This window comes from Geotrypetes seraphini, chromosome 16 (genome assembly GCF_902459505.1).
Source record: "Geotrypetes seraphini chromosome 16, aGeoSer1.1, whole genome shotgun sequence".
NCBI classification, from domain to species: Eukaryota; Metazoa; Chordata; class Amphibia; order Gymnophiona; family Dermophiidae; genus Geotrypetes; species Geotrypetes seraphini.
The window spans coordinates 53,126,102-53,139,871 of NC_047099.1; the positions used below are offsets into that span (position 1 = coordinate 53,126,102).

The 13,770-nt window shown below is 49.0% G+C and overlaps 1 protein-coding gene across 2 annotated transcripts in view; it reads left to right on the forward strand.

The window, feature by feature from the left end:
- Positions 1 to 12,655, forward strand: part of AKAP8 (A-kinase anchoring protein 8) — an 81,129-nt gene extending 68,474 nt beyond the window's left edge. For both annotated transcript variants that reach the window (XM_033924076.1, XM_033924077.1), the window contains 2 exons: positions 9,700 to 9,795; positions 11,479 to 12,655. In XM_033924076.1, the coding sequence (XP_033779967.1) occupies positions 9,700 to 9,795; positions 11,479 to 11,829 (447 nt within the window). In that variant the 3' untranslated portion in view covers positions 11,830 to 12,655. The remainder of the gene's footprint in view (positions 1 to 9,699; positions 9,796 to 11,478) is intronic.
- The last annotated feature ends 1,115 nt before the right edge of the window (positions 12,656 to 13,770 follow it).

A 13,770-nucleotide genomic window follows, 5' to 3' on the forward strand; every position in this document is an offset into this window, starting at 1 on the left:
GAGCATGTTGGTGTGGTTGAGGACCTGGCCGCTTTGGTGGGCTTCCAGGATCCTCTAGAGGGGACGGCTGTTGGCAGCGGGGCGTCGGGTTTCCTGTCTTCCAGAGCAGATCCGTCCATGGTGCGCTTTTTATTCAGAGGGATGAGCTTTTAGACCTGATGTAGCAGGTCTCCTCGGTGCTGCATTTTTGAAGTTGCGCCACCGGAGACCCCGCGTATGGGGGCCCCTCTGCTTCAGGGGGTCTGTTCTGTTTCCCGCTCTTTTCCTGTGCGTCAGGATTTTCGGGATTTTGTGCTGGCGCAGTGGACTATGGGCGCCGTTTCGGTTGGTGCGCGCCTTGGCTCCTGGGATAGGGCTACCTTAATTTTGCCAGTGGTGGAAGCGGTGGTCTCGGCACTTACTAAGCGGCATATCGTGCCTGTTATGAACGGTTTTGCTCTTAGGGTCTCTGAGACACTTCTTAAGTATAATTTTGATGTCTCTACCTTGGGGTCCAGGCGGCTATTTGTATGGGGCTGGTGGCTTGCACCGTGTTTCGGTGGTCTGAGCGTGTCCTGGATCGTGAGTCTGATGACTGGTCCTTAATGGATCAGGAGGTGGTGAAGATTGAGATGACTGCCTCGTTCCTCTCGGTTGTTCTTTGTGACTTGGTGCGGCTAAGTCTAGGGCTTTTGGTGGCCGCACGCTGTACCTTGTGGCTTTGCGCTTGGTTGGCGGTTGCCGGGTCCAAAACTGAACTTCTCAAAATTTTCCCTTTCGGGAGTTGTTTTTGTTTGGAGAGGACTTAGATATGGTGGTTCAGACTCTGAAGGACTCTATGGTGCCCCGTCTGCCTGAGGACTGTGCCCGCCCGGCGTCTCGGGTTGGCATTGCCCGGGGGCGTCTGCGGGAATTAGGCAAATTTTGCCTGAGGCGTGGGACTGCTTCTTTCCAGGCTTCCGGTTTTTCCCCGAGGTCGGTTGGCTTAGAGCATGCAGTCCTTTCAGGGGGCCCCCACGGTTCCCCTGCTGCCCGTCCTGCACGATGGCTCTTTGCCAGCGCCCCCTTTGGTTCCTGTGGGTGCCCGGTTGCGCAACTTGTTTCCCAAGTGGGCCGAGATCACGTCCGATCAGTGGGTCCTGGTGGTGGTGCAGGACGGTTATGTTCTTGAATTTTGCCCGCTCTCTGCCAGATCATATCTAGCCTCTCCATGTCAGGTGGCATGGGAGACGCTAGCCTTTCGCCAGACCCTTCAGCTCTTGCTAGATCTCAAAGCAGTTGTTCAGTGACCCCTCAGGAGTGTGGCACCGGCTGGTACGCCATTTCCTTTGTGGGGCCCTAAAAGGAGGGGACCTTTCGGCCCATCCTTGGTTTAAACCGGGGTCAACAGGGCTCTCAGAATTCCCTTTTATTCGCATGGACACACTGCAGTCTGTCCTTCTGGCGGTTCAGCCGGGGGAGTTCCTGACTTCTCTTGCTCTGGCAGAGGCCTACTTGCCTGTTTCCAATCGAGCCTCTCATCAGCTCTTTCTTTGCTTTGCGATATTGGGTCAGCACTATCAGGGCCTACTTGCCTGTTTCCAATCGAGCCTCTCATCAGCTCTTTCTTTGCTTTGCGATATTGGGTCAGCACTATCAGTTCTGTGTGCTTCCCTTGGGCCTGGCCACGACTCCCCGGATGTTCACCAAGGTGATGGTGGTCGTCGCGGCAGCATTGCAGTCGGAGGGCACTCTGGTGCACCCCTACTGGGATGACTGGTTGATTCGGGCGAAGTCGTTGCAGGAGAGCACCCGAGTTACGGCTCGGGTGGTTGAGTTTCTCTGGTCACAGAGCTGGATGGTCAACCTTTCCAAGAGTCGATTGGTCCCAGCTCAGCATCTGGAGTACCTTGGGGTTCTGTTCGACACCTCCTTGGGGAAGGTCTTCCTTCCAGAGGCCCGGGTAAGCAAATTGCAATCTCAGATTCGCCTTCTTTTGGTGTCCCGGTGTCCTCGGGTGCAGGATTTCCTCCAAGTCTTGGGGTCGATGGCAGCGTTCCTGGATGTGGTGAGGTGGGCGCAGGCCCACATGTGACCTCTTCAGTATGCTCTGCTCCGGAGGTGGTCACCCCAGAAGCACAGTTTGGATGTCCCTGTCTTTCTGCGAGGATTGGCGCACTGCTTGGCGTCTTCATTGGTGGCTCCAGACCTCTCATCTGGTTCAGAGGGTGAGTCTGGATCTATCGCAGTGGACGGTGCTTCTCACGGATGCCGGTCTCCTCGGTTGGGGAGGCTCAGTGTCTAGGTCATTCAGCTCAGTCATTCACCTGGTCCATGGAGGAGGCGTCTTGGTCGATCAACGTGTTGGAGACCAGAGCCGTCCGTCTGGCGCTGTTAGCCTTCCTCTCCCTCTTGATGGGCAAGTCGGTCAGAGTCCTGTCTGACAATGCCATGGCGGTGGCTTATGTCAATCGTTGGGGCACTAAGAGCGCTCAGGTGGCGCAGGAGGCGGCTTGGCTCATGCTTTGGGCGGAGTCGCACCTTCTGGACCTCTCGGCCTCTCACATAGCCGGGGTGGAGAATGTTCAGGCGGACTTCCTTAGTCGTCACATCTTAGATCCCAGAGAGTGGTGTCTCAGCCCCGTGGCTTTTCAGTTGATAGTGCAGGCTTGGGGTCAGCCCCTGATGGACCTGATGGCCACGAGTGGCAATGCCGAGGTGTTCTGCTTCTTCAGTCGTTGCAGGGATGGACTGGCCAAGGGTCTGGATGCTCTGGTTCAACCATGACCAACAGAGGGGCTGTTGTGCATGTTCCCTCCGTGGCCATTAGTGGGCAGAGTTCTTTTCCGCATTGTTCGCCATCCGGGTCTTGTAGTTCTGGAACATCAGGCCGCACACTGGTATAAAACTATTAGTGAATTGGTTAAAAAAAAGCCTAAAAATACTCTTAGGGATATTTGGAGCATTGAGATTAAGCATGATATTTCAGCATCGTCTGGAAACATTGGATAATTGCAGGAATCAGAACTTTAAGTGATGTAATTACTAATGGTAAGCTGCTGAATTTTACACAATTGCAACATAAATTTGGGCTTCACAAATCACAATATTTTCGTTGGTTGCAATTGAAGCAGGCCATTCAGGCAGGGTTCCCTGAATGGAAAAATTTGACTACTCAACCTAGCATAGAATTTTTATGTTTTCAAGCAGGTAAGAACCTAATTTCTCCTTCTTTACTACAATTGGAACATATTAGCGAATTAGATTTTTGCCTATCATTCCCACCACCGCTTAGGAAGATTTGTGTTATGATTTAATTGTCCTTATTCTCCCAGACCAGTTCTATGCTTCAGAACCTCCTAAGCGTATACAAGAGTGTTTTCCTAGAAAGTTTAGTTTATTTTGGTATCTTATCACCCTGGAAGATGTCTTCTATGCCTACATGAGATGGAAAATTAAATGACATTCCACCCCTCCGTGTATTGTATGGCTGCTTATTCTATTAACCATAGTCTTCTGTTGCAGCTATGTAATTTCACTTTAATGAAACAGTTCTCTTGTTCAGCTTTTAATATAGACTATTAACAGGGTTTCTGGCTCTGAGAGGAATATTCAGCCTCTCTTATGAGTAGCCAACAGAACTATTATCCCAGGACAAGCAGGCAGGTATTCTCACTAGTGGGTGATGTCATCCGACAGAGCCCCGATACGGACGTCTCACAAGCATGTCTTGCTTGAAGAAACTTAGAAGTTTCGAGATGCCCGCACCGCGCATGCGCCAGTGCCTTCCCGCCCGATGGACCGGGCGTGTCTCCTCAGTTCTTTTCTTTCCGCGGAGCTGAGAAGTTTTACTTTAATTCTGCGCTGACTGAATTCCCATTTTTTGCCTTCTAAATCCGCGATTTTGGGTTTCTTTTACTCTTTTAAGTGTATTTTTTTTCTTCTGGCGAGTCGGCCGGGTCGGCCACGTGGCTCAGGCCCAGCTCCTTCGATCTAGCGGCGGAGCTTTTTCGGCCTATGTCCCGGCCAATCACCGGTTTTAAAAAGTGTAGCAAGTGCCAGCGCGCGATTTCGCTGACGGACCCGCATCGACGCTGCCTGCAGTGTCTTGGTCCAGAACATTTCCCGAAATCGTGCCGGCCTTGTTCCACTCTAACAGCGCGAGCGTTTAAGCGGCGCTGTCTGTTGTGGGAGTCGATGTTCAAGATGGAAGCTGCTAAGGAACCTTCGGCTTCGACTTCATCGGCCGCTTCGCCTGTCCATGCGAAACCAGCGACTACTCCTGCTACTCCGGGCCTTCTGAAGCCGGCTTCGTTTACTCCAGTTTCGGCCACGAGTTCGGCGTCGGTGCCTGTCCCCGTCTCCTCGGCTCAGGTACCGCCTTCCACTATTCCACCAGTGGTCATTAAGGTGCCGAAAGCTTCCAAGCAGAAGCACTCGACCACGAAGGAGCGCGAAGACCGTGCTGGAGGACCCCCTTTCGGTGCGGATCCCTCCATATCGGCTTCGCTGCGGTCCCTGCTGGAAGCTCAGTTTGTCGAGCTCATGCAGACTATGGGGCCCAGGTTAATCGCCTCCATCCAGGGTGACCTTTCGGTCCCGATCCCAGGGGGTGGACCGCCCCCTCCCACTCCTACTCGTCGATCGATCTCGTTGCTTGACGAGGAGGAGCGGCGAAGGGTGGCCGGTCCCTCGAGGTGGGCTTCCTTTAGCAACATACCTCCTTTAGAGCCCATTACGCCTCCGCGCCAACATGGTGCTGTTCCCCTGATTGATAATCGAAGTCCTGGGCATAGTAAATCGCAGGAAGAGTTCTTCCGCACTCCATACCAGGCCTGGGCTGCATCGCGTGAGGCGGCTTCCATCCCGCCCCTTCGATCTACCACTTCCAGTCCCATTCATTCGCTGGAAGCTTCTGGGGACCATACGAAGTATCGACACTCTCGCTCTCCCTCCAGGCACCGGGAGGGGCATCGATCCAGGCACTCATCACGGCACTCCTCGCGCCATTCTGAGGTTTCGCCACAGAAGAAGCTGCCTCGTCTGGGGTACTCTTCCTCTGATTTGTCTCCCCCGGAGGGGCCGGAGTACGAGGAACCATCTACCTCTTATTCTCCTTGTCGATCCCAAGTCTCTCTGGATCCTGAGGCTTCCACTTCATCCAGTCCGTCTAGGAGGCCGGTTCTGGCGGACCAGTTGTCTTTTTCTTCCTTCCTTCGGCAAATGGCTGATGACTTGGATGTGACTTTGGACACTGGGTCTCGGTATTCTAAGGAGTATCTCGACACCATGCACTTGCCTAATCCTCCTGCGGAGTCTCTTCGGCTTCCTCTCCATAAATTGCTGGATCAAACATTTATGCGATGTTTTGAGACGCCGTACTCCATTCCTGCGGTCCCGAGCAACTTGGATGCAAGATACCGCATTGTTCATCACAAGGGGTTTGAGGGCGCTCAACTCTCTCACCAATCCCTGCTGGTCGAGTCCTCTCTCAAGCGTTCGCATCCCTCCCAGGTCTATGCCTCTGTACCATCGGGACGAGAGGGAAGGACGATGGATAAGTTCGGTAGGAGAATCTACCAGAATTCTATGATGGCTTCTAGAGTGCTCAATTATAATTTCTTTTTTTTCTTCATACTTGGAGTTCTTCTTGCCGGTGCTCCGCAAGTTTACTCCCTACATTGATTCCCAGGCTCGATTCTAATTCGAGGAAGTGGTAGCCTCCCTTTCCTAGCTACGTCTCCAGCTGATGAAGTCCTCGTACGATGCCTTTGAGCTCTCGGCACGAGCTGCCGCCTGTTCCGTGGCCATGCGTCGATTGGCATGGCTTCGAACAATTGACATGGATCCGAACCTCCAAGACAGACTTGCCAATGTGCCTTGTGCGGGCGCCGATCTGTTCGACGAGTCTATCGAGACTGTTACCAAGAAACTTTCAGATCATGAAAAGTCTTTCCAATCTATCCTTAGGCCTAAGCCCAAGCCTCAGCAGTCTCAACCTTCTAGACCGCCTTTGATTTATCAACGGCGCTACACTCCACGCCAAACTCCTGCTGCGAGACAACCGGCGAAGAGACAGCCTCCCCAGAAGGCTCAGCAGAAACCTCAGCCGCCGGCTGCACCGAAGGCTACTCAGCCCTTTTGACTCTCTTCCAGGGAGCATTACCGACCTCGTTCTGCATCCTCCTATTTTTCCCATCGGGGGTCGCCTCCATCATTTTTATCATCGATGGGAGGCTATTACCACCGACCTCTGGGTCCTTTCCATCGTAAGAGAAGGATACTCTCTTCAATTCCATCGGGTCCCTCCGGACCACCCTCCAAGAGAGTATCCTTCCAACTCGACGCAGACCGCCCTTCTCCTTCAGGAAGCTCAGGCCTTGCTTCGGCTTCGGACCGTCGAGCCGGCCCCGGTGGACCAGCACAACCGGGGTTTTTACTCCCGGTACTTTCTCGTCCCGAAGAAGACGGGCGACCTGTGACCCATTCTGGACCTTCGAGTCCTCAACAAGTTTTTGGTCAAGGAGAGGTTTCGCATGCTGACCCTTGCTTCTCTCTACCACCTCCTCGAGCGGAACGACTGGTTATGCTCTCTGGATCTCAAGGAGGCCTACACTCACATTCCCATTCATCCGGCCTCGCGCAAGTTCCTCAGATTTCGGGTGGGACATCTACATCTGCAGTATCGAGTGCTTCCATTCGGCCTGTCTTCGTCTCCCAGAGTCTTCACAAAGTGTCTGGTGGTGGTGGCCGCTGCACTCCGGAACAGGGGTCTTCAGGTGTTTCCCTACCTCGACGACTGGCTCATCAAGGCCCCGTCAGCTCCAGAGGTCATTTCGGCGACCTTGGCCACAATCTGCTTCCTGCAGAGTTTGGGCTTCGAGATCAACTTCCCCAAATCTCATCTGCAGCCTACCCAGTCCCTTCCCTTCATCGGGGCGGTACTGGACACCATTCAGCTTCGAGCATTCCTCCCTCCTCAACGCATGGATGCTCTTCTTCATCTCTGCCAGTCTGTATCTTCTCAGCGAGACACATGATGGTCCTTCTGGGCCACATGGCCTCTACAGTTCATGTGATACCCTTTGCCAGGCTCCATCTCAGAATTCCTCAGTGGACCCTAGCTTCTCAATGGACTCAAGTGTCGGACCCATTGACTCGACACATCATAGTCACTCCTGCTCTTCGGCAGTCTCTACTTTGGTGGATGACCTCTTTGAATCTATCCAGAGGTTTGCTGTTTCACACTCCTCCCCACCACAAGGTTCTCACAACAGATTCCTCGACCTATGCCTGGGGAGCTCATCTGGATGGGCTTCGCACTCAGGGATTCTGGACTAGTGCGGACCGACTCCATCAAATCAATCTTCTGGAGCTCAGAGCCATCTTCTATGCTCTTCAAGCTTTTCAACATCTGCTTCACGACATGGTGGTCCTCATTCGCACAGACAACCAGGTCGCCATGTATTATGTCAACAAGCAGGGGGGCACGGGATCGGCCTCCCTCTGCCAGGAAGCTCTCAGAGTCTGGGATTGGGCAGTTCGCCACAACGCCTTCCTCAAAGCTGTCTACATTCAGGGGAAAGACAATGTCTTGGCAGACAACTTGAGTCGTCTCCACCAGCCTCACGAATGGACTCTCCATTCCAACCCCCTTCATCAGATCTTTGCACAATGGGGGACGCCTCAGATAGACCTCTTTGTGGCTCCCCACAACTTCAAACTGCCTCAGTTTTGCTCCAGAATCTACACTCCTCATCGCCTCGAGGCAGATGCCTTTCTGCTGGATTGGGGGAATCGATTTCTGTATGCGTTTCTTCCATTTCCTCTCATTCAAAAGACTCTAGTCAAGTTGAAATCCGTCCAGGCCACCATGATTCTGATAGCTCCTGGGTGGCCCAGGCAACCTTGGTTCTCCCTTCTACTTCAACTCAGCAGCAGGGAGCCGGTCCTTCTTCCAGTGTTTCCTTCTCTACTTACTCAACATCAAGGATCACTACTTCATCCCAACCTGCAGTCTCTCCACCTGACAGCTTGGTTCCTCTCAATGTAACCCCTCACCAGTTTTCCCAGACGGTGAGGGATGTCTTGGAGGCTTCCAGGAAGCCTGCTACTCGACAATGCTACTCCCAAAAGTGGACTAGATTTTCTTCCTGGTGTGTTTCCAATTCCAAGGAGCCTCAGCGAGCTTCCCTATCCTCTGTGTTGGACTATCTTCTACACCTGTCTCAGTCTGGTCTCAAGTCTACCTCTATAAGAGTCCACCTGAGTGCTATTGTGGCTTTCCATCAGCCTCTGCAAGGGAAACCTCTGTCTGCTCATCCTGTGGTTTCCAAATTTATGAAAGGACTTTTCCATGTCAATCCTCCTCTCAAACCTCCTCCTGTGGTTTGGGATCTCAATGTTGTCCTTTCTCAACTCATGAAGCCTCTGTTTGAACCTCTCAACAGGGCTCCACTTAAGTATCTCACCTGGAAAGTGGTTTTTCTGGTGGCCCTCACGTCTGCTCGCAGGGTCAGTGAGCTTCAGGCCTTAGTGGGGGATCCACCTTTCACAGTATTCCATCATGACAAGGTGGTCCTCCGCACTCATCCGAAATTCCTGCCTAAAGTGGTCTCTGAATTTCATCTCAACCAATCCATTGTACTTCCAGTGTTTTTCCAAAGCCTCATTCTCATCATAGAGAATCAGCTCTTCACACTCTGGACTGTAAACGTGCTTTGGCTTTCTACCTGGATTGCACCAAACCACACAGAACTGCTCCTCAACTTTTCGTCTCCTTTGATCCAAGCAAGTTGGGACGACCTGTATCGAAGCGCACCATCTCCAACTGGATGGCGGCTTGTATCTCTTTCTGCTATGCCCAGGCTGGATTATCCCTTCCCTGTAAGGTTACAGCCCATAAGGTCAGAGCAATGGCAGCCTCTGTAGCCTTCCTCAGATCGACACCGATTGAGGAGATTTGTAAGGCTGCCACTTGGTCCTCGGTTCATACATTCACCTCTCATTATTGTCTGGATACTTTCTCCAGACGGGATGGACAGTTTTGTCAAACAGTGTTACAAAATTTATTCTCCTAAGTTGCCAACTCTCCCTCCATCCCATTGAGGTTAGCTTGGAGGTCACCCACTAGTGAGAATACCTGCCTGCTTGTCCTGGGATAAAGCAATGTTACTTACCGTAACAGTTGTTATCCAGGGACAGCAGGCAGCTATTCTCACGTCCCACCCACCTCCCCTGGGTTGGCTTCTCGGCTAGCTACCTGAACTGAGGAGACACGCCCGGTCCATCGGGCGGGAAGGCACTGGCGCATGCGCGGTGCGGGTTATCTCGAAACTTCTAAGTTTCTTCAAGCAAGACATGCTTGTGAGACGTCCGTATCGGGGCTCTGTCGGATGACATCACCCACTAGTGAGAATAGCTGCCTGCTGTCCCTGGATAACAACTGTTATGGTAAGTAACATTGCTTTCTGTGCAGGGAGTCATCTGCATTAGGCTGCAGGAAAATATTTCAAACAGCAGTTTCTTGCAGGCTGGAAAATCTAAACTCTGTTAGAGGACAGGACAGACTATCCTATTGCTTAAGCAGATTAATCTACTATGAATTTGTGAATGAAGGGGAATAATTGGTTTTGATATGGTATATAGGACATTACTGTGCAGTATATCAGGTTTTTACTTGTTTTAGTTCCAAAATGGCACCAGCTAGAATCCTGAATAGATATATATTTTCTCTCTTAGGCCGCTTCTGAACACTATAAGAAAACCAGTCTTCATGTGGCAAAGAGTGTCCTTAATAATAAGCACATAGTGAAAATGCTAGATAAGTATATGAAGGTAAGTCCTAGTGCCTGAGGGGGAGAGTTCACCTCAAGACCTTTTGTGTAGAGGTTTTTAATCTTTCAGTACTTATAACCAGGACTATTTCTTTAGATGCTTAAATTAAGTAGCCTCCCCTAACACATACTGGCAAGGAGATCAGAGCCAGCTCCAGCTCAAATCGCCAAGGGCTGTTGTGGAGGCAGATTTCATAGTCACTGAAACTCTCAGTTGGCAGGTTTTGGAGGAGCTATGGTCAGTACGTCCTTATCCAGAGAGTTGGGTCTGCAATAGCTGGACCAGAAAAATAGCAAAAATTCCTGAATGGCTACGAATGGTATTGTAGGATTTGGACTAGGCTGAAAGTCAAAAAGACCAGGGAAAAAACTCCCTCTTTTCCCTGCAGGCTTCATCCCTTACTCAACACTCCATTTAGTGTTCTATTATGTGTTAGATCCGGAACATATTTGTGTTGCTTTCTTGATAATGATGTACTAAAACAACTTGCTTTGTGCCTACCAGTTCTTCGGAGGTTTGTAAACATGTAAGTGATGCAGTACAATATGGCAGACGTTACAGCGCTTCAAAACAATAAGAAAACATACCCCTCCCCCACCCCCAAAACTTACCGTATTTTTCGCTTCATAAGACACACCCTAGATTTAGAGGAGGAAAACAAGAAAAAAATCATTCTGAACCAAATTCTCCCTGCCAGGCTCTGTACCCTGTCCCCCCTTCTGGTGGTCTAGTTGTAGGCCAAGACAGGGCACAGAGCAGGTAGGCCTAGCGACAGGCCTGCAGGTCTAGTGGCTGGCAGGCAGGCCCCATACCCCCCATGTACCCCCCCAGTACCTTAAATCATACCCCCACGTACTCCCTAGTACCTTAAATCATACCCCCACGTGCTCCCTAGTACCTTAAATCATTCCCACATGCCCACCCAGTACCTTAAATCATCCCCATACCCCCATGTACCTTAAATCATCCACATAACCCCCAGTACCTTTTTTAATCATCTTCCCCGTACCTTTAATCATACCCCCTCGGTACCTTTTAAAAAATCCTCCCCCCTCAGATGGCTCTCACCTTTCGCAGCCAGCGGTGCACAGGTCAGAAGCGCAGAGATCAGGAGCAAGTCCTCCGTGTTCCCGCTTGGGCCCACGCCGATCTCTGAATGGCTACAGTCCGTTCTCGCAACTGCAGCCATTTGGAGATCGGCACGGGCCCAGGCAGGAGCACGGAGGACTTGCTCCTGATCTCTGCGCTTCTGGCCTGTGGCGCCGCTGGCCGGGAAATACGCTGGTATGACGGCAGCGAGTGAGCAGGCAGGCGGGTTTTAAAGATGTAGCAGTGGCGGGTTTTTTTTTTAATATGCGGGGGGAGGGGGGTTAAAAATATGCAGCGGCAGGGGGGTTTAAAAGTTGCAGCAGCAGGCTTAACAATTTTTTATCTTCACCCTTTTTGGGGGTGGAAAAAGTGTCTCTTATGGAGCGGAAAATACAGTACATTAACAACTATGATTATAGAAATGTTTGTTTTACTTCTATTTTCTGCCTCTAAGCTTTCCCCACTATGGATGTTGTTGCATTTTGTATAAATCAGTTAAAAAGCTGCTCTTGCTTTGTTTACAATCCTTCCCCATCCCCTTTTTGGGGTGCATGAACTCTTAACACAAAAGTAAACACTGTCTTCTTCCTGTAGGGTGAGGATCCCTTTACAGATGAGAATGTTGATCACGATGAGGATGAAACTATGGAAGGAGGGGAAGGCACAGAAGCTCCTGAAAATGTTACAGCTGAGGGTGAGGAGGAGGAAACCAGTGGCAGTGTGGGACTTGTGCTAGAGTGCAGTGAAGCTGACAAGACGCAAGGAGAAGAGACATTGGAGGCAGCAGAAGAGGTCCAAAGTGCTCCGGAGAAGATGGAAGAAGTGCTTGACAGAGGGGATAATGCTGAGGCTGACAAATGTGAATTTAAGGAAGAAGCAATATCTGAGGATGCTTTTGAGAATGCTCGAGTCGGAAATACAGCAGAAACAGAGATGACAAAATAACAGCACCTTCATGAGAACATCTTTAGATTGTACCCTCACAGTTGTATGATCCATTATTTTATAGTGCAGTATCTGAATGTGCATTACCAGAAGTACTGCTGGCTTATTGTTTTTCCCCTTTTTTGGGGGGTGGGGGGAGAGGGGAAAGGAGAACTTGTTTGTCTTGTTTTGGTAGTTTTATCTAGCTAGTTTTCTATATTCTTTCTATGTGATTGAAACACAGGACAGCTTTACATCCAACATTTCCCAAGTGACCACTGGAACTAATAAACATGTGATCAGTTTATCCCAACAGCTGCTTGAACTTTACAACGGCAATAATCTGCTGTATTCTGTTCTTTCACCAGAAATGTGGGGTCCTTTTTACTAGTTTACTTTGTCTTTTGAACACTTCTTTCTGCTTTAATTAAGGGAGAGCTCTTGCTGCTCAGTCTTTCATGCAAGTTGGGTTGTTTTTTTTTTTTAATGAAATTCAATTCATTGTGCAAACTTTAGTACTGCGGGAAAATTCAGGCTGGCAGCTTTACGTTTTATAAACAGCGATATGCAAGTTTGTAAAGATGAATTGTAAAAAGGGGGGAGCACAAGCATCCAGATCTTGGGGTTGTATTTGTATCTTTTAAATTCACTAATGGGTGCATTTTAATTTCTGAATTGATTGCCAACTGCTGTAGTTAACTCCAAAAGCAAAAACCATCTGCTAGTCAAATGAACTAGCTACAGTGTTATTCCCAAATGGGTGTGGTGTGTGAAACCTGTCAGATTTTACAAATCTGAATAAACCCATAATTTGTTGTCTTAAATGAAATAAACTGCTGACTCTTAAGAGGTGGTGGTGCCATTTAATTTGGATTATTCCATGTGCTACTATGCATCTTAAAAATATAACTTCTGGCATTTGTTTCTGTAGGTATCATTTGGAGCTCCACTAGTGATGAATTTAAAAATGAAAAATCTGTGAACTCGACTGTAAGAATGCTCTAGCAGAACTTAATTTCTTCTTTCATACTACTCAAGATTCATATTGGGTGATGAGCAATTTTTCCAATATCAGTAAACCATATGTAAGAGACTAAACAAATCAACAATTAAATTATTCTAAATGAAAGCAAAACATAACCATCTCAAGCCCTCATTATGAGGGAATACTACTTTCAAAAAGATTAAGGTGCACTATTAATAAGAAAAATAAATTCCAAATCAATCCTATCTTTAACTTGCAAATATGATAACCATCTCACCCTTCCCTCCAGTAGCTCTCCATTATTACTGCTTCCTAACCCTGTTTATCCATCAAAGATTTCTCAAGCTGTGCAGGATCTGATTCTTCATACTTTATATAACACACATGAATTTTAAGAAAGACAGCACTTTACCTTTTAATAAAAGAAATTCTTTATGATGAGCTTATGTAGATTGTGCTACATCAAGAAGTATTTCAGGGTGTCAGGCTTTTTATCACAGGACTAGGCCAGAACTGGGCTAAGGAAATCCCTAAAGTATGTACTACTACTCCAGCTGCATGGTTAAAATTTAATCCTTATTATGATGCAAAAACACTTATAACCAAACATCCCTTAACTAGAATCCATTTTTGAATTTTGGAATATCTTGGATTTTTAACGTTGCTTAACGCAGGAGTGAGTAGATGCAGGAGAGAAATAGTGGTTTAGAAGGGCCATGTTTCTTGCTTTGGGTATTGGAAGAAACATTTATAAAGTTGGTGAAAAAATGATAGTAAGCAATATCCACTCGGTTGTAGGGAAAGTGAGCAGCAGGGGCTATAAGGATTCTTGCTGTGTCTAGTCCTATTCTTTGGGTGGAAAAGAAGGGTAACTTAGATTCCTCTCTAGACCAGTTCAGACATGTGGGGTTTACACACTCCTGCAGATAAGATACTGAGAACCACTAGTTTGATTCTACCCTATATGGCATGCTTTT